We start from the raw sequence: 15303 nt of genomic DNA, 5'->3' as shown, positions 1-15303 counted from the left end.
ATCGACTGTGTGAGAATGTTACATGTGAAATTGAACACTACAGTAGCCTATTTGCCAATGTTGTTTTCAATAAAAAAAACATTTACACAAAGCAAGTCGATCCACTTTTCCGTTTATAAGAGCATTAAAATGAGGAAAAATAATGGGACAAAAAGAAATCAAGGAACATTTAGAATAGATAAAAAAGTGTGATTAATTGCAAGTTAACTGTAACATTATGCGATTAATCAAGATTAAATATTTTAATCGTTTGTCAGCACAAATAAAAACTAAGTGAATTGTGATCTCTGGTGTAAAAGTCGTGTGCATTGTACACCCAGCCATACAGTCCATACAGTGCCACCTCCTCCTCCAACTTGTGTGCAGTTAGAATGTCTCACTTCCTGGATCCAGGCAGCAAGTGTGTTTCCTCCAAATGGTAGACATGTATAGACTGTTATAGAAGCTGTCACTTCATGGAAACGTTCAGTAAACATATAAAAACTCAGAAAGTTTCTATAACCGTGACATGAGCTAATCTGTGACCCTCTAAATCACATGTATGAATGTCGCAGCATGTAAGGAGTTAGCTGTGAATGAGTGCTTTCAGGTCTGTCCCTGGTCTTTATCTCTTCCATCTCCTCTCTCTAAGTGCTGCTGGAAAGACATACAGTCTACACATTGTGCATTGATGTACATATGTTGGCCCATTTCATAGATTTAAAATGTATGAAATTTGCCCAAATAAATAATCTGTGGAAATATATGTCAGACGCCACAGATCTCCAGAAGTGTGCTTCTAAAACTTTGGGTTGGGCCCAAACATGGGCCACTGGCCTGTTGTTAGTAGGAACATGAACGGATATGACTGCTACTATTTCTTAAGGAGGGAATATAGAGCTAAACTAAAGTGACACATGTTGGGCCTTAAAGTGGAAACCTGTAATAATCTCCAGATCAAAACAATTAGAATTGGATTATGGAAGTTAAATAGTGAAGAGAGTACAAGTATACTCAGTCAAATGATCAAAGAATAAAAAAAAACAAACTATTTTGAGCTGGGGTATGAAGAAATGTTTCATTTGTAGCTGTTGTGAAACAACCAATAACCAGAAAAGCCGATGGTGATTCAGTGAGTCAACATGCTTAACAAAGACATGCAACGGAAACATCTGTGCAAACAGCGATGCAGAACCAAACCAAATTCAGCACAAAAGAACGCCAAAATGTTTTACGAGCTTGCCAAAATATCAGCATTTTTACAATTATCATGTGTTTTTTGTTTTGAAACAAATGTGGAAGTATTAAAGGAGAAAAAAAAAAAAAGGTTTTACTTTATGCAGTGAGTCAGTGTGGGGGTCCCAAAATGTCCTCTCTTACCCAGACATTGATGCCCATCATAAAACCAAGATTACTATTTAATTAGTTTTCTATAGTATTCTACAGAGAAAATTAATTCACCTCTATGGGCCGAGGAAAAATGTTCATGCATAAAGAATGTCAATTAAAACTAAGAGAAAAAGGGTGGAAATGAAAAGCATGCACTTTTACATTATGCACATCATACATACATACATACTGTACATTAGAAATTTCAGACATTGGTTATTATATTGGGATATACCATACAAATAAGTATTGTTTGTCAGACTGTGTTTCCTTATTTCGGACAGAAAAAAAGACTAATGCATTGCTTGGTACCAATTAGTAGCAGTATGAGAGAGAAACAGAGAGAGGCAGTTGTCACAAATCACCTGGCGTATTTAGGCCCTAAAGTTCATGCCAGTTGCCAAAGGCTACATCATGCATGAGGCCTCATTTCAGGAAAATGCAGACCTTCTAAAACGTAATTTTCTGTTAGTACTTTCTGCCTTTTTCCGGGGCATCAATCATTTTTAATCAAAGGTGTCTGAATTTAGCTTTTTGTTTGTAATTCCATGACTTTAGCGCTCCGGCAAGCTGCAGGTTTGGCCCTTTTTCAAGTATGAGATATGTTCTTTTTAAGGTGGACTGTTGTTCATAAAAATAATCATCATGTGAAATGATGCAGCATGGTGGTTGCTTCAAAGCCATACTTTTTTTTTTTTTATACCTGAAATTGCAGTAAAAACATGTTCCAGTAATGTAGGTTCTATGATTTGCTTTGATATTGCTAAAAGACACACTGGCTGAAGAAAATCCACCATATGGAAGAAGTTGTGTTTATATGATATCTTGATCCCATAAAAAAAAGCTTCTTTTTAATTTTTAGATTTGGGGTTTGGATTTGTTATGTCAAATTCTCAAACACATTTTAACCTTTTCTTGAGTTTTCTTTTAGTTGTGCCACATGATTATGGTAATATCTTCTTTCATCTCAACCTTAGAATAACACTGTTTTTTCTTCTTCCAACTCTTCAAATTCAGTCCCGAACATCACATTAAAGCCTTTGGGGACATGTCAGAATTAATGGTTTACCTCCCATTAGACTTTGTGTGTGTGTGTACGTATTTGTATGCGTGTCCGCCTTTGAAGTTTTGATGTCCGCCCACCCTTCTGTGGCCCTACATTGTGCCGAACAGCTCCATTTGTCCCACCTTAATCCTCTGACATAAACTCACATAAATCACACTGAGTTGTTTCTAAACGTGGGCAGGCTGGGAAACTCTGTCTCTGTCTGCTTTCCAACTCCCATTGAGAGTTTAAGAGCTGCTGGGTATTCATTTAACTGACCACCTGTATTGATAATGATTTCAGCACAAAGTATAAAATAAATGCATGTCTCTTTTGCATGGGAACTGTTGGTTATACTCCCCCAGGAGCTCTTAGAGGATTTAGAGAGGTGCCCAATTCAGATAAAGGCACCCTCACTCCTCAAAAACAGTAACTTCAGTAACTTCAGAAACAGACCAAATACAAGTTAAAAGCATGTAGAAAGAATGTCCATTTTTAAAAGGTTCACCAAGCTTTATTCTAAGTTTCCCTACCAGATCAGATATTTGCTCATTGCGTTTTTCAGTAGCACCCCCTTAGTCATCTTCCATGGCCATTACTTTGTGGGACATAGTTTTAACCAAGACGTATTTGTTAGATAGAGAGATGGGGCAGCACCATGGCACCCATAGTGCATCGAGGCCAACTTCTCTCTATCGATGGCTCTTGGCCAGATTAAAGTGGCGGGGTTCATTGTTTACACAGCTCTGTGGTGCCACGGCTGAGAAGGCCCAAACAATGGGCCCCTGCTCCCCCTTGTCAGAGTGAGGGGAAGAATGGAGACCTCTTGACATGGCAACCTGAAGCCTCAATGACCCCACTTTATGTAGTTGAGAGGGTCAGAGCGAGAACGAGAGGAAGAGGGAGAAGAGAGGAAGTTAGAGATAAGAAAGGAGGAGAACGTAGATGAAAATGGAGAGGGAAGAAAAGATAGTAGATATGAAGGAGGGGGAGGATGAAGAATGATAAAGGATACAGGAAGAGAGATAACGAGGTGAAGAGAAATGAAACAAAGGATAGTGCATGAAAAGAAAGAAGCTGAGGAAAAAGATGAGGAGAGGTGATGATGAACGGAAAGGGTGTAAAACGGAAGGTGTAAAAGTAGGAAATGGCATCTAAAGAAAAGCCGAGCATAAAGTCTTTAGGAGGCAGCGGAAGTATGGAAGGGCATAAGGAGAAAGAAACAGTTAAATATTCAGGCAAACAAATTCACTTCCCTATGTGTAAAAGTTATAGCTTAAGCTGTATGGGGATTAGCATCGCTTAGCATTAAGACTGAAAGCAGGGGAAACACCTAGCCTGACTCTCTCCAAAGTCCGACATTACAATTATTGACAACTTTTAAACTCACAAATTAACATATTGCTATGTTTATGCTAAGACAGGCTAACTGCTTACCAGCTCCAAAGTTATATCACCTTTATTTCTGTGTTAAAATCATGGAACAAGATTTGATTACACATTAGCTATGATCTTCTGAAACAGTGCAGTTAGAAGGGTAGTAAATGTCTTGTTTCAATTTACTTGCAGTCCCTTATCATTAGAAGTTCAGAAGTGGATGTCATCACTTTTTTTTTTTGGTCGCAGGTCATTTTCTCGGCAACAGCACAGTCATTGATGTCCTTCGTCGCCAGGGATACGAGGTGGAGCACACCCCTGCTGGGCAGCCGGTAAACAGGTAACTTTACGGCTCAAATGCCCTTTAACACACACACACACACACATACATGCGTACAAAGTTACTGCAATTTACCCTCCTTAAATCAAAATTATGGTTTTCTTATCATTTACTTTTATGCAACAAACTGCCAACAATCATTTACTGTAAATTATTCACATTACAAAGAAGTGTTGGCCATATTTGCCATTAAAATGAAAAAAAGGCTTTAGTGTCACTAATGACAGTAAATGGTAATTTGCCGGTGAGCCTGCTTTAGGTACAATTTCGGAGATGTCTAACGAAAGGCATATTGGGTTAGGTCAATAACAAGATTAGATACAATTGAATAATAATTTTCCATAAAAAGCAGATGAAGTGTCTGAGAAATAAGAGAAGGTAGAGGAGACTGACCAAGAAAATAGCAGAAAAAGTGAGAAACACAGAGATGACAGATAAAGAACTAAGCAGACAGTATAATGTTTCGCCATAGTTGTTGCACATTATGATTTCTTCTGAAAACATGAGTCTATAAAACTCCAAGGCCCATATTTTATCACTTAAATGGGTGTAAGGTTTCCTGTCACAGCCACATTATACAGGGCAACCGCTGCCTCATGGCCCTGACAGGAATATAGATTTCCTTCAACTTTTTAACTGACTGGATTTCAAATGGCAAATCTTTTTCCAAGTAAGCACAACTCCATAGTTGGTCGGTATTCATTTGCAGACCCAAAACAGATGTTCAAGTTCTGCTTTGGCCTTTGTGAGAAATGTGTTGTCTGCAAATAATAAAAACTTCTACTCAGTAATTATCTGTTGAAGGATTCTCCTTTTTCCGGAGAATCTCCAACAAATTTTGGAGTACTCTCTCATCACCTTGTCATGATTTTAGTTATTTACCAGCAGTCAGCTTAACATCATGGTAATTTGCAATGTGTTGTTACCATTTGTATATTCTTATATTTATTATTGTTAAATTGATCCATTAGCGATGAGCTTTAAAGTTATAATCCTTAAGATTTCCATGAAATCAAATTCCAGTAATATCCATTCAAGTCATTTACCTTTCCATATATTAAGTTTTCCTTGTAGGTGGCGTCTTCCACCATTCCCACACTAAATTTAATTTGCAATGTTAACTGTCCTAATGCTGTATCAGATATTTTAAGTTACTGATACTGCTGCCACTTCACATGAAACGTGTTCAACTAGCAAAACACAGACTGGCTATTTCTGTTAAAGGCAGTCACAGGAAACAGCAAAAAGCGCTGACTGTGATTATTTGTCAAAAAAAGACTCACACCTCAAACTTCTCAGCAAGATAAGTAACTTTACTGCATCCTGCCGCTGTGTGGAAAAAATGCAACGATTAAGGGAGAAGATTCAAAATGTGTCTGCAGCCAAAGAGGCTACATATAAATCAAATCCACTCAAAGGCATACAGTACTATACTGAATATTAGGTGTAAAGTAAATACATGATTCATTAAATTAAAGTGCCTGTGATACATTTCATGCAAGCAGTAATGTACTTAAAAATACTAAAAGAAAGTTATTTTTTGTGTTTTTGAGGTTTTCAAACATTTATTATGAACCAAGCTATTTGTAATTGTAATTATTTTTGTATTGAGTTTGGAAGTCAAAGTGTCCGGGCTGCGGTCCTGTATGTGTAATTGGAAATGTGGAATCAAGGAGTGTGGAATAGCTGTAGGGATCTCATATTTGGATTGTTTTAGTTTAAGGGAAAAAACATGCTCAGCGATGTCCCTTATTCACTGGGGCTTTCTATTTTTTTCCTCACTATGTAGATTGTAGTGCAGATAAATCTGACAAAATTCCCACCGGCCACCAATGAAGTGTTGTTGAAAAGGCCAACATAAGCAGAGCTCAGAGCTCCTGCTGTGAAGCATGTAGTGCAGCCTACCATAGCACACTGTGCGGGTGGCTATCTCAGTGCAGATCTGTGTTCTTGTGTGTGTCACGGAATGAATGAGTGAATCTACTTTCTCACACCAACTCTGTGTTTGATGCCGGTTTATAAGCCTGAGATGTATGATGATTGAAGAAGATAGTTTCTGACCTCATTAAAGGCGACCAGCAGCTCTGAAGAAGCAAGACTTTTTTATTTAAAAAGATGAGTTTTGGGTTTGCCCTGATACTTTCCATTCCATTTCCTTACTTTATTTTGTTTTTTCTCAAAAAATCGTGGATATGTTTTCTGTTAGATTGCATGTTAGATCTTGGTAAGTCATCAGCTTTCTGTTCTTACATAGCAGGAATATCTCTCCTCTCCTCTCCTCTCCTCAAAGGAAATCTAGAATTTGACCATCTGTAGTTGTGAAAATGTTGTAGCTTGCCCCTTCGTGGAGAAGGGCAGCTGTAGTCAGGCTGGATTTCCAACAGTTACAGTGGATTCCAAAGGCAGAGTCACAGCAATAGAGGCAAAAAAAAGCCAAAATGTATCACAATGTCCACAGAAACCACTCCTGCAGTATTATCAATTTCTCTGCCATGAATCCATTTGTTCAGGATCTAATACTCACAGGCAGTTGATATCTAAAAGTTTTAGGGTGGAGGATTCCACCTGAGGTGGCTTAGCCGATCTCTCCAAACCAAATTCAATTATGAATTGGCATGAATTTGCCCCATATTGAATTGTTGCCAAGATTCACTTTCATTTACCATGCACCCCACTGACACGGACACAAAAACCTAGAGAAAACCAAAATTATTGCTGAGACTTACATTTGTCTGCTGTAATTTGCATGCAAACAACACAAATCTTAAATTTACAGTCTTTGCTGAACTTATAAATCTGCAGCAGGTCCTAGTTCTATAGAAGACATTTTATTCCAGAATTACTAATAATTGTATGTGGGCGAGATAGGTCAAGTCCCACATGCTGACATCACAGGTCACATTTAACTGTTAGGCATAAACAGCACATGCTGTAACAATAAAATCTCTTTCAACCTTTTTCTTTCAAACATATCTCATGTTCCTTTGATGTGCACCCTCTAGGAGATCATCATCCAGACCTGACTCGCCAGGGTCAGGAGACCATGATGAGTCCCCTCTTTTGGAACCTTTCCTCCACGAGCTGCCCCACAAAGAGGACGATCAGGGGCGTCCCCTGGAGGACGATCTGTTACCCCACATGCTTCTGCCACCGGATAGCCTGGAACTTCTGGAGAAAGCAGAGAGGAAAATGCTGAAGAAAAAGAGGAGGAACAAGCCGAAGAAACAGCGGCACCGGCATTTTAATGACCTTTGGGTTCGCATCGAGGAGAGGTAAGAGGACAGGGAGGGGGGTTGAAAGGATAAGCGTAAATGGTGTCTTGTTTCTTAAATACTTCTGTCATCAATGACTTGTCTGTCTCTTTTGCTACAAAGGGGGATGCGGATAAATGTAGGAAAGGTGAGAGAAAAGAAATGGGTTTAACAGGAAATGCTGCGAAAAGAAAGACAGAGGATGTGAGAGGAGAGAGGGCAAATTGGAAGTGTGAAATGCAGTCTTTCCACCTGTCTATAGAATAGAACTGTCACTTCCTAGTGTGATGCCGCAGGCTCAAACAGCCAGCATATCACATCACCTTACTCTTCATGCAGTCTGCCCACATTTCACCACACAGACACACACACACACACACACAAACACAAAAACTCCCTGCAGTGTGGTATGAGTCCAGACTAGTTCCTAGCTGGTATAAGTGTCTTGAATGTGAAAATAGCTGCCTGGGAATTCTTACTAAGTATCCGGATTTGGTCTCACAGTAGCTCCAGGCAGAGACTAACCGGACAACAAAACAGTCTCACCTTTCAGACAAAAAGGAGACCTCGGCACAACGCATGGTGTGCCATGTAGAAACTTACTTTAGTTTGGTGTGATGGCAAAATGTTACGTTGTCATGGATATGATTGTGCATTTGTGCATGAAGCAAAAATGTTAATTGGACACTACTTTAAATTTCTACTTCCACTTATGCTGCTCAGAGTTGGAGGCTTTTCCAGCATGCGTTGGCGAAGATCTATAATCTATTACAAGGCCAACACATATAGTCAGACAATCATTGACACCTACGGGCAATTTAGAGTTTCCAGTTCACCTGACCTGCACATCTTCCAACTGTGGGAGGAAACCAGATCACCTGAAGAAAACCCACTCAAGCACAAAGAGAATGTCACACAAAAAGGCCCTAGGACCTTTTATGCTGTGAGGAGACAGAGCAAACCACTGAGCCACCTTGCCAACCCCTCACTGACTAATTGTTTTTGTACACATACTGTATATTTTACAGCTATGTGTCGAAACAGCTTCCTTTCATTTACATGTGTACCGTACTGTCTCATTGACCTTATTGACCTTAACATTAAGGAAATTTCATTAACTGCACAACCATTAGCCTAAAGGCCGAGGTCTTCAATCAAAAAAAGTCATTTAAAAAGAAAAAAAAATATTTTCGCGTGTGAATAGGTCGGTTTTATTCTAAGCATGCATATGCATTTTTGGCATGACTTGAGCCCCGCGTGAGACGTGCATGTCATGCAGGCAATGTATGAGCTCTAACCTGTTGGGGGCCGAAATAAAAACGGACACGCCATCCAGCTGACACGCTCGCGCGACGCATCCAGTGTGTAGCCAGCCTTAGTTTGTGTGGAACATACAGTAAAGCTTGTTTTCTATGGCTAGCATTAACATTATACAGATGAAGACTTAGGCTCTTTACACAGGAACAAAAACTCTGGTCCTGTCCTAGCCACAGGCTACCATCACCAATACCATAACATTTGAGTATTTGAAATCTGTGGTTCACATTTCTAAAGGCCCTGACACACTAAGGTCAGGGGAATGGGATAATATAAAACAAGCATGTTTCTCTGTGTGTTTCAGTCTAGTAGCCTGGATGCTAGGAAAGTCTCAACAATTCTGCTATAGGTTTACAGTGTAAGCAGATCTGAGTGGCTCTATTCCCTAAATTAGCCGATGGCAAGTTGGATACGAACAACGAAGTGGACCGTGAGTCCTGCAATTCCTGAGTCCTGAGTCTACAATTATAGCAGTGATTTCTCAATCAATAAATACAGCTAACCTGCGGTTAAGGGTTTGCATAATTGGACCTGTGCAGGAATCTGCTCATAAGAATCTAGTGATTTTTACCTCTATATGAATATGTATTTTCTACAGTATACACTTTGGAAAAATGTCCAACCATGCTGCCTCTGTTCTTCAAGGGAACAGAGGAGGTTTGTGAACGTTTGTGTACTTTATGTCTGCAGAAATGTTTTCTCTCATTCTGAGAGACCCTGTATTTTGAACTGAAAGGAAACAGACTGTTTGTGTACACATGTTACAAAGTGGACACGGTGCACTTCTTTGTATATTTGAATGTCTGGAAAGGTGGCGGAGAGAGAGGGAGTCCAACAAACAGAGGTACTACAGCGACACAGTTCTCTGTTGTGTTTGATGCTTGGCCACAGAGCGATGTGCCCCACGAGGTTTCCTTACGCCTCTTCTTGCCCTCAAACCTAAAATAAACCTAATTTGTACCTTCTTTAAAAAGCCTCATATTTTGGACTTTTAAATATCTGCTTCAGTAATTTACTGAAACTTTGAATATAGTAGTATTGCTGAAAATAAGTGTTTTGCTTGGTCTGAAATAATCTACCATATTAAAATGTATTAAATAACCAAAGCCTGAAGCTGCAGGCAGTACAGCCTAACATCAATCAATGCAAGGCAAATATAAATTTACTCCAAATATCTGTAGTCAGTCAACATTCATTTTTTAGGGAAAATATTTTAAGATTTCAGCTCAGCATTTCAAACTGATCGTCACCAGAGAGTTTAATCTGCTTACAAACTCCTGTTTGACTCTGGAGAGCACAGTTAGTCACTGGAAGCTATGTGTTGTTGCCTATATGTGTGGTTGTTCTCTCTCTGCCATCACTGACTCTAACACAGCCTATTTTAGCCATCTTATTTTGACTGGCGCTTAACCCTTCAAACTTTTCCAACTGTGTCACTACTTCAGCTAAGGAGCAGTCGGCTATCCAAACTGAAGCTTATTTCCACAACAATCCCTCTAAGCATACTGTCATTTGTCTGCCGAGTCAGGATGAAGACTGACGACATATAGTATTTACGGCTGGGAAATAATTGAATTTCTTGTATTTTAGACTTATTTCTCTTTATGTTAAGCCAGTAAAATGAAAATACTATCTTGAAATCCCTTTTCTTTAATATTGAGTGCTGTAATGATGTTGCAGCCCACTGGTATGAGAAGATCCTGATTTCAGGAACTTGTGCATTTGTTTTGCCTGGCCTCATCCCAGCCAAAGCCACATAAGCAATGCAGTCTCTGCATCAAACAGGAGAGCAGAAATTATTTAATTGCCTGACTTGTTTAGAAAAGAAAAGATAAAGAGAAGCATATAGGATATATAATATTGTTAGAAAACGAGACTAGAAGCAGACTAGGCTGATTGGCTGTTGGTTTATAGCCACGAGCTGATCAATGATTTACCGCCCAGGAGTTTGTAATTTGTAAATTCTCTGCTGATTGGTCGGTGCTGGATCAGTGGATTCCTTTGTCAAGACATTTTCCTTTGTAGCCTTCACCATCATTAATATTTCCATTGTTTTTTGCTGCTGTCTGCATATTTTCTCTGCAATTGTGGATGTTATGGGGATGTAGAGTCCTGTTCTTCTGTAGAATACACCATGATTTTCCTTTCAATGCCGAATAACAGTAAAGTAGCCTAGAAGTGCAAAGAAAGAACAGAATTCTGCATGTTAAAAAAAAGAAATTAGTCTGGAAATAATGAGGTCTTACCCAGTTCACTGTAACTCCATAATATGGGGGGATTTTTTAGTTGAGCCCAAAAGAAATGATTGGTCACAGCTTGTTTACACTGTCGTAACCTTTTTTTTTTTTTAAATATGTTAATTCTAACTGGACACCCGGTTTTGCAATACAAATCACAATTAATTAATTGTTATGCTTCCAACCTACATTAGTGACCCCTGAAAACTTGGTTTCAAATTTAAAGTATTTTATTATATGTTAAATAGCCATGTTTAAATAAGCAACAATCAAATTTAAAGGTAGGACAAAAACACCCTAGGTGTTTTTTTTGTAACATTCCAAAACTGAGCTAATCTGCCTCATGAGGATTGAGTTGGTATGTTGCCGATTTGTGTGTTATCAGTTGCTTATCACTACCATAGATATGAGGCGGTAGGGCACTACTTTTCCTTCTATTTGGCTCAGTAGGTCGTTATCCATCGGTCAGGTGGATCACCCATCTACGTCAATATTTAACGCTGTAAGCTGACGTAGTGTGAAGAGCTACATGGGAGGGAGCAGTGTTGGGCAAGTTCCTTTTAAAAAGTAATTAGTTACAGTTAATAGTTACTTCTTCCAAAAAAGTAATTAAATTACATACTCAGTTACTAATGATAAAAGTAACTAGTTAATTCAGGAAGTAACGAATGCGTTACTTTCAAGTACATTTTTAAATGCTCAAATGTGACCCCACCTCCACCCTTCTTTAATGTAACTTAAAATACATGTGCATGTTTCATTATTTTTGATAAATCTGAATATTATAATGTAATGGACACTTAATACAATACATTATTAACAGAAACAATGTACACACATCTAAACTATTTTTATGTTGCTGTGGGACAAAGTGAGACAAGCCTCCAATCAAATGCCATGTATGTAGAAATTATGTCTAGTGGATCAATACAATTAACAACATAGATGTTTTGGAACTGTTGATATTTATTGCTCCTCAACAGGCCACAACTGGGCAAAATTTAAATAATGCTTGTTAAGCACGATAGCAAAAATAAATAACAAATATATACATTTTTGGAGTGAAAGTGGCCAGATGTTAAATACTTTTGCGCTGGTGTGTGTCGAGCCGGCGTGGGTTTGTGTGTGTGTGTGTGTGTTGTGTGTGTGTGTGTGTGTGTGTGGTGTGTGTGGTGTGTGTGGTGTGTGTGTGTTTGTGTGTGTGTGTGTGTGTGTGTGTGTGTGTGTGTGTGTGTGTGTGTGTGTGTGTGTGTGTGTGTGTGTGTGTGTGTGTTAGTGTGTGTGTGTGATAGAGCAAGAGAAACGAGAGACAGTGACTAGCTTTGGAGCGAGTAGCGACTCTCCTCTTTTTTTTTCTGACCATGGTGGGAAATCTTTAGCTCTCCTTGATTTCATGACGCCATGCTGACTCGCTTGCGTTGTTCGTTGTGTCCGACAATGCGTGCTTTTAAACACCCGCCCAACTCTACCTCTGATTGGTTTACCAATACATTTTACTCGACCTCAGCCAATCCTAAGCATTTATGCGCTTGTCTTGTGCACGGCCCACTAACCAAGGAAGAAAAAAGAATTTGCCTCTTCGCTCAGAGATTAAGGTGGTTTGATGAAAAAACAGCTTCTATTATAGTAATGCGCCGACAGTAACAGTAACAGTAACGGCGTTATTAAGATGGGAAGAGTAATCAATTATGTTATTTGTTACTGAAAAAAGTAACTGCGTTTGTAACGCCATTATTTATAACGCCCTTATTACCATCACTGGTAGGGAGCAGTATTAAACAACATGACAGGACTTTTACTCGGGAGACCTTTTTTAAGTGACTTTCTTAACTAGCGCCATGAATGTAAGTATTTTAACACAAACCACAATCTTTGCCTAAACCTAACCAAGTAGCCTTTGTTTTGTTTGAATTCACAACGGGACTCCAGGGCATTAAAAGGTAATGCCAAGGGGTCCAGACCACGCCTATGGAGATAGTACCATATTAATAGATGATAACTGCTTTCTGAACATACTAGTAGGTGTAGCAGGGCCTTTGTAACCCATATCTACAACACTGATAAACACTGATAACACCCATTGAATGGAGTGAAACAATAATCCCATTTGATTGAGGGCGACCTGGTAACATGAGGAAACTTTTGTAACTTTGGCAGAAGATTGCCCCCGTTGCTCATAGCAAGAAGGTGATGTTAAAAATAAGTTTGGGGGGCCCTTTAAAATATTAACAAAAAGATTGTTTAATCTAATTTGTCTTTTCTACTCTTTTGTCTTGTTTTCACAGCACTATGGTCCAGTCTCCACCTCCCCCGCTGGTTCGCATCATCAATGGTTACATCACTGTGCAGCCACCTGACAGAGTTCACAGCCACTACAACTACCAACCCACATCTTCGGCATCAACCACCTCCCTGTCCTTACTATCTATTTATGTCTTCATCTGCACATTGCTTACAGTGATCCCACAGACCTGGACTGCATTCCTCTAGTGGGGCATTAGTTGGGACTGTATAAACACAGTCAGTCTTCATGAGGATAAACTCTCACATGGGGTGGTTTCATGTATCATCTCATGTAAAGCGAGGTCTGATCATGTATCATAAGACCTAGAGGAGACTGCGAAAGTGCAGTGACTCATTCACGGAAAAAAAGCATGGAGAAAGGATGTGAAATCAGTTCTAGCAGTCAGGTAACAGTACACTCCATGGATGTTAAGTTAGATAAAGTTTGTGTTGAATGGTAAATAATGTCAATAGAGCATGTCTCTTACAAATTGAGGCCTTGATGAGCATGTAAGTTTATATAACGTTAGGTTTGTTGGAACATAAAGGGTTCATAAGGGTTCAGTTATTTTACACACACACACACACACACAAAACACACACACACACAAACACACACACACACACACACACACACACACACACACACACACACACAACACACACACACACACAACACACACACACACACACAGCCAGCAGGAGCTGGTACACAGAACACATCCGAAAAGACAAAGCGAAACTCACAAACAGGATGTGTTATCGTACATCTCTCTGACATTACACAACATGTCAGTTTCCTTAGTGTTACAAAAGACACTCATTCAAACATTCAAACCTCTGAGAATATGAGATCTTACTAAATTGCTGAAAGTATTGCTGAATATCAAATACTAGAACCGTGTGCGTGTGTGTGTGTGTGTGTGTGTGTGTGTGTGTGTGTGTGTGTGTGTGTGTGTGTGTGTGTGTGGTGTGTTTTGTGTGTGTGCGTGTGCTTGCGTGTGTGCGTGCGTGTGCTTGCGTGTGTGAGAGAGACAAACAAGGTCTATCAGCTCTTAAACCCCCCTGGCCTTACAAACAGAGGTTTTCTCTTCAGACTGTAATTTATTCTTCCATTTTAGAAGAATTTGTTTAATGTTGCATAAATGCAAAGTGGAGGGGGGGGGGTTGTATATATTGTTTCTAAATATTATAGATGTATTTTAGAATTATAAAAAAATTAAAATTATCAAAAGTTTTGTTGTTGTTTATATAAATATATAAATATTTGCAGTATATTTTTGAAAAGAAAATCAGGAACTAACCACCATAGCCCATGTCATGTCTCTCACTAAATTGACATTTTGGAAGGGACATATGATTGTATTGTACTTTATGTGTATCAGTGTTATCACTTGCTTTGCTGTATGTGTCTGCTGAAAGGATTCTCCTTACGTATGTGTTTTTTTCAAATAGATCATTTGTTTAATTTATTTAACTTTTATAGTTTTGCTGTAGGCCATATGAAACATCCACATTTTTTCCTCATATTTTTGCAATAACTAGGATTTCCAAATGTGTTTTTTCAAATGATTTCAAGTAGGATTTCAAATGCATATGATGGTCATAATAATAATTCAGTTTTATACACATAAGGATGTATACACAGGTAGGCCACAGTGCTTTAGATCTTTCACATTTCACTTGGTATGATATGGTATGAGATGATTGTAATAGTATTATCATGACAACATTAAAATATTTATCTTGATTGAAATCAAATTTTATTGCTCATGCTTGGCCCAAATGTTAAATTGTTGGGAAGTCAGTGATGACCTAGTCTTGACGGATATTCTGCTGGATGTCCCTCGCCTTGCAAAACTCGTTTTTGGAACGACAACAAACTTAGAGCTATCGAGCTGTTCGCTGAGAATGGCAAGTTTTGAAGAAAACTTGAAACGCCTAAGACGATTGTGATTGGTTGGATGAAATGCAAACAACCCAGAGAGTTTTTCTCCTATCCAGGAATGTATATGTATATGGAGGAGCTACTTAGGACCTTACTCTGCAATTGCTGGGGAGATAGGTCTGGCAATGCAAGACTAG

General features: G+C 39.0%; 1 protein-coding gene across 1 annotated transcript in view; it reads left to right on the top strand.

Moving 5' to 3' along the window:
- Positions 1-14970, top strand: part of trabd2a (TraB domain containing 2A) — a 63623-nt gene extending 48653 nt beyond the window's left edge. Inside the window, exons 5-7 of the mRNA XM_032540128.1 lie at positions 4040-4130; positions 7133-7402; positions 13221-14970. Of these exons, the coding sequence (XP_032396019.1) occupies positions 4040-4130; positions 7133-7402; positions 13221-13425 (566 nt within the window). The 3' untranslated portion in view covers positions 13426-14970. The remainder of the gene's footprint in view (positions 1-4039; positions 4131-7132; positions 7403-13220) is intronic.
- The last annotated feature ends 333 nt before the right edge of the window (positions 14971-15303 follow it).

This window comes from Etheostoma spectabile, chromosome 16 (genome assembly GCF_008692095.1).
Source record: "Etheostoma spectabile isolate EspeVRDwgs_2016 chromosome 16, UIUC_Espe_1.0, whole genome shotgun sequence".
Taxonomy (NCBI): Eukaryota; Metazoa; Chordata; class Actinopteri; order Perciformes; family Percidae; genus Etheostoma; species Etheostoma spectabile.
This window is presented reverse-complemented; position numbering and strand designations above follow the sequence as displayed.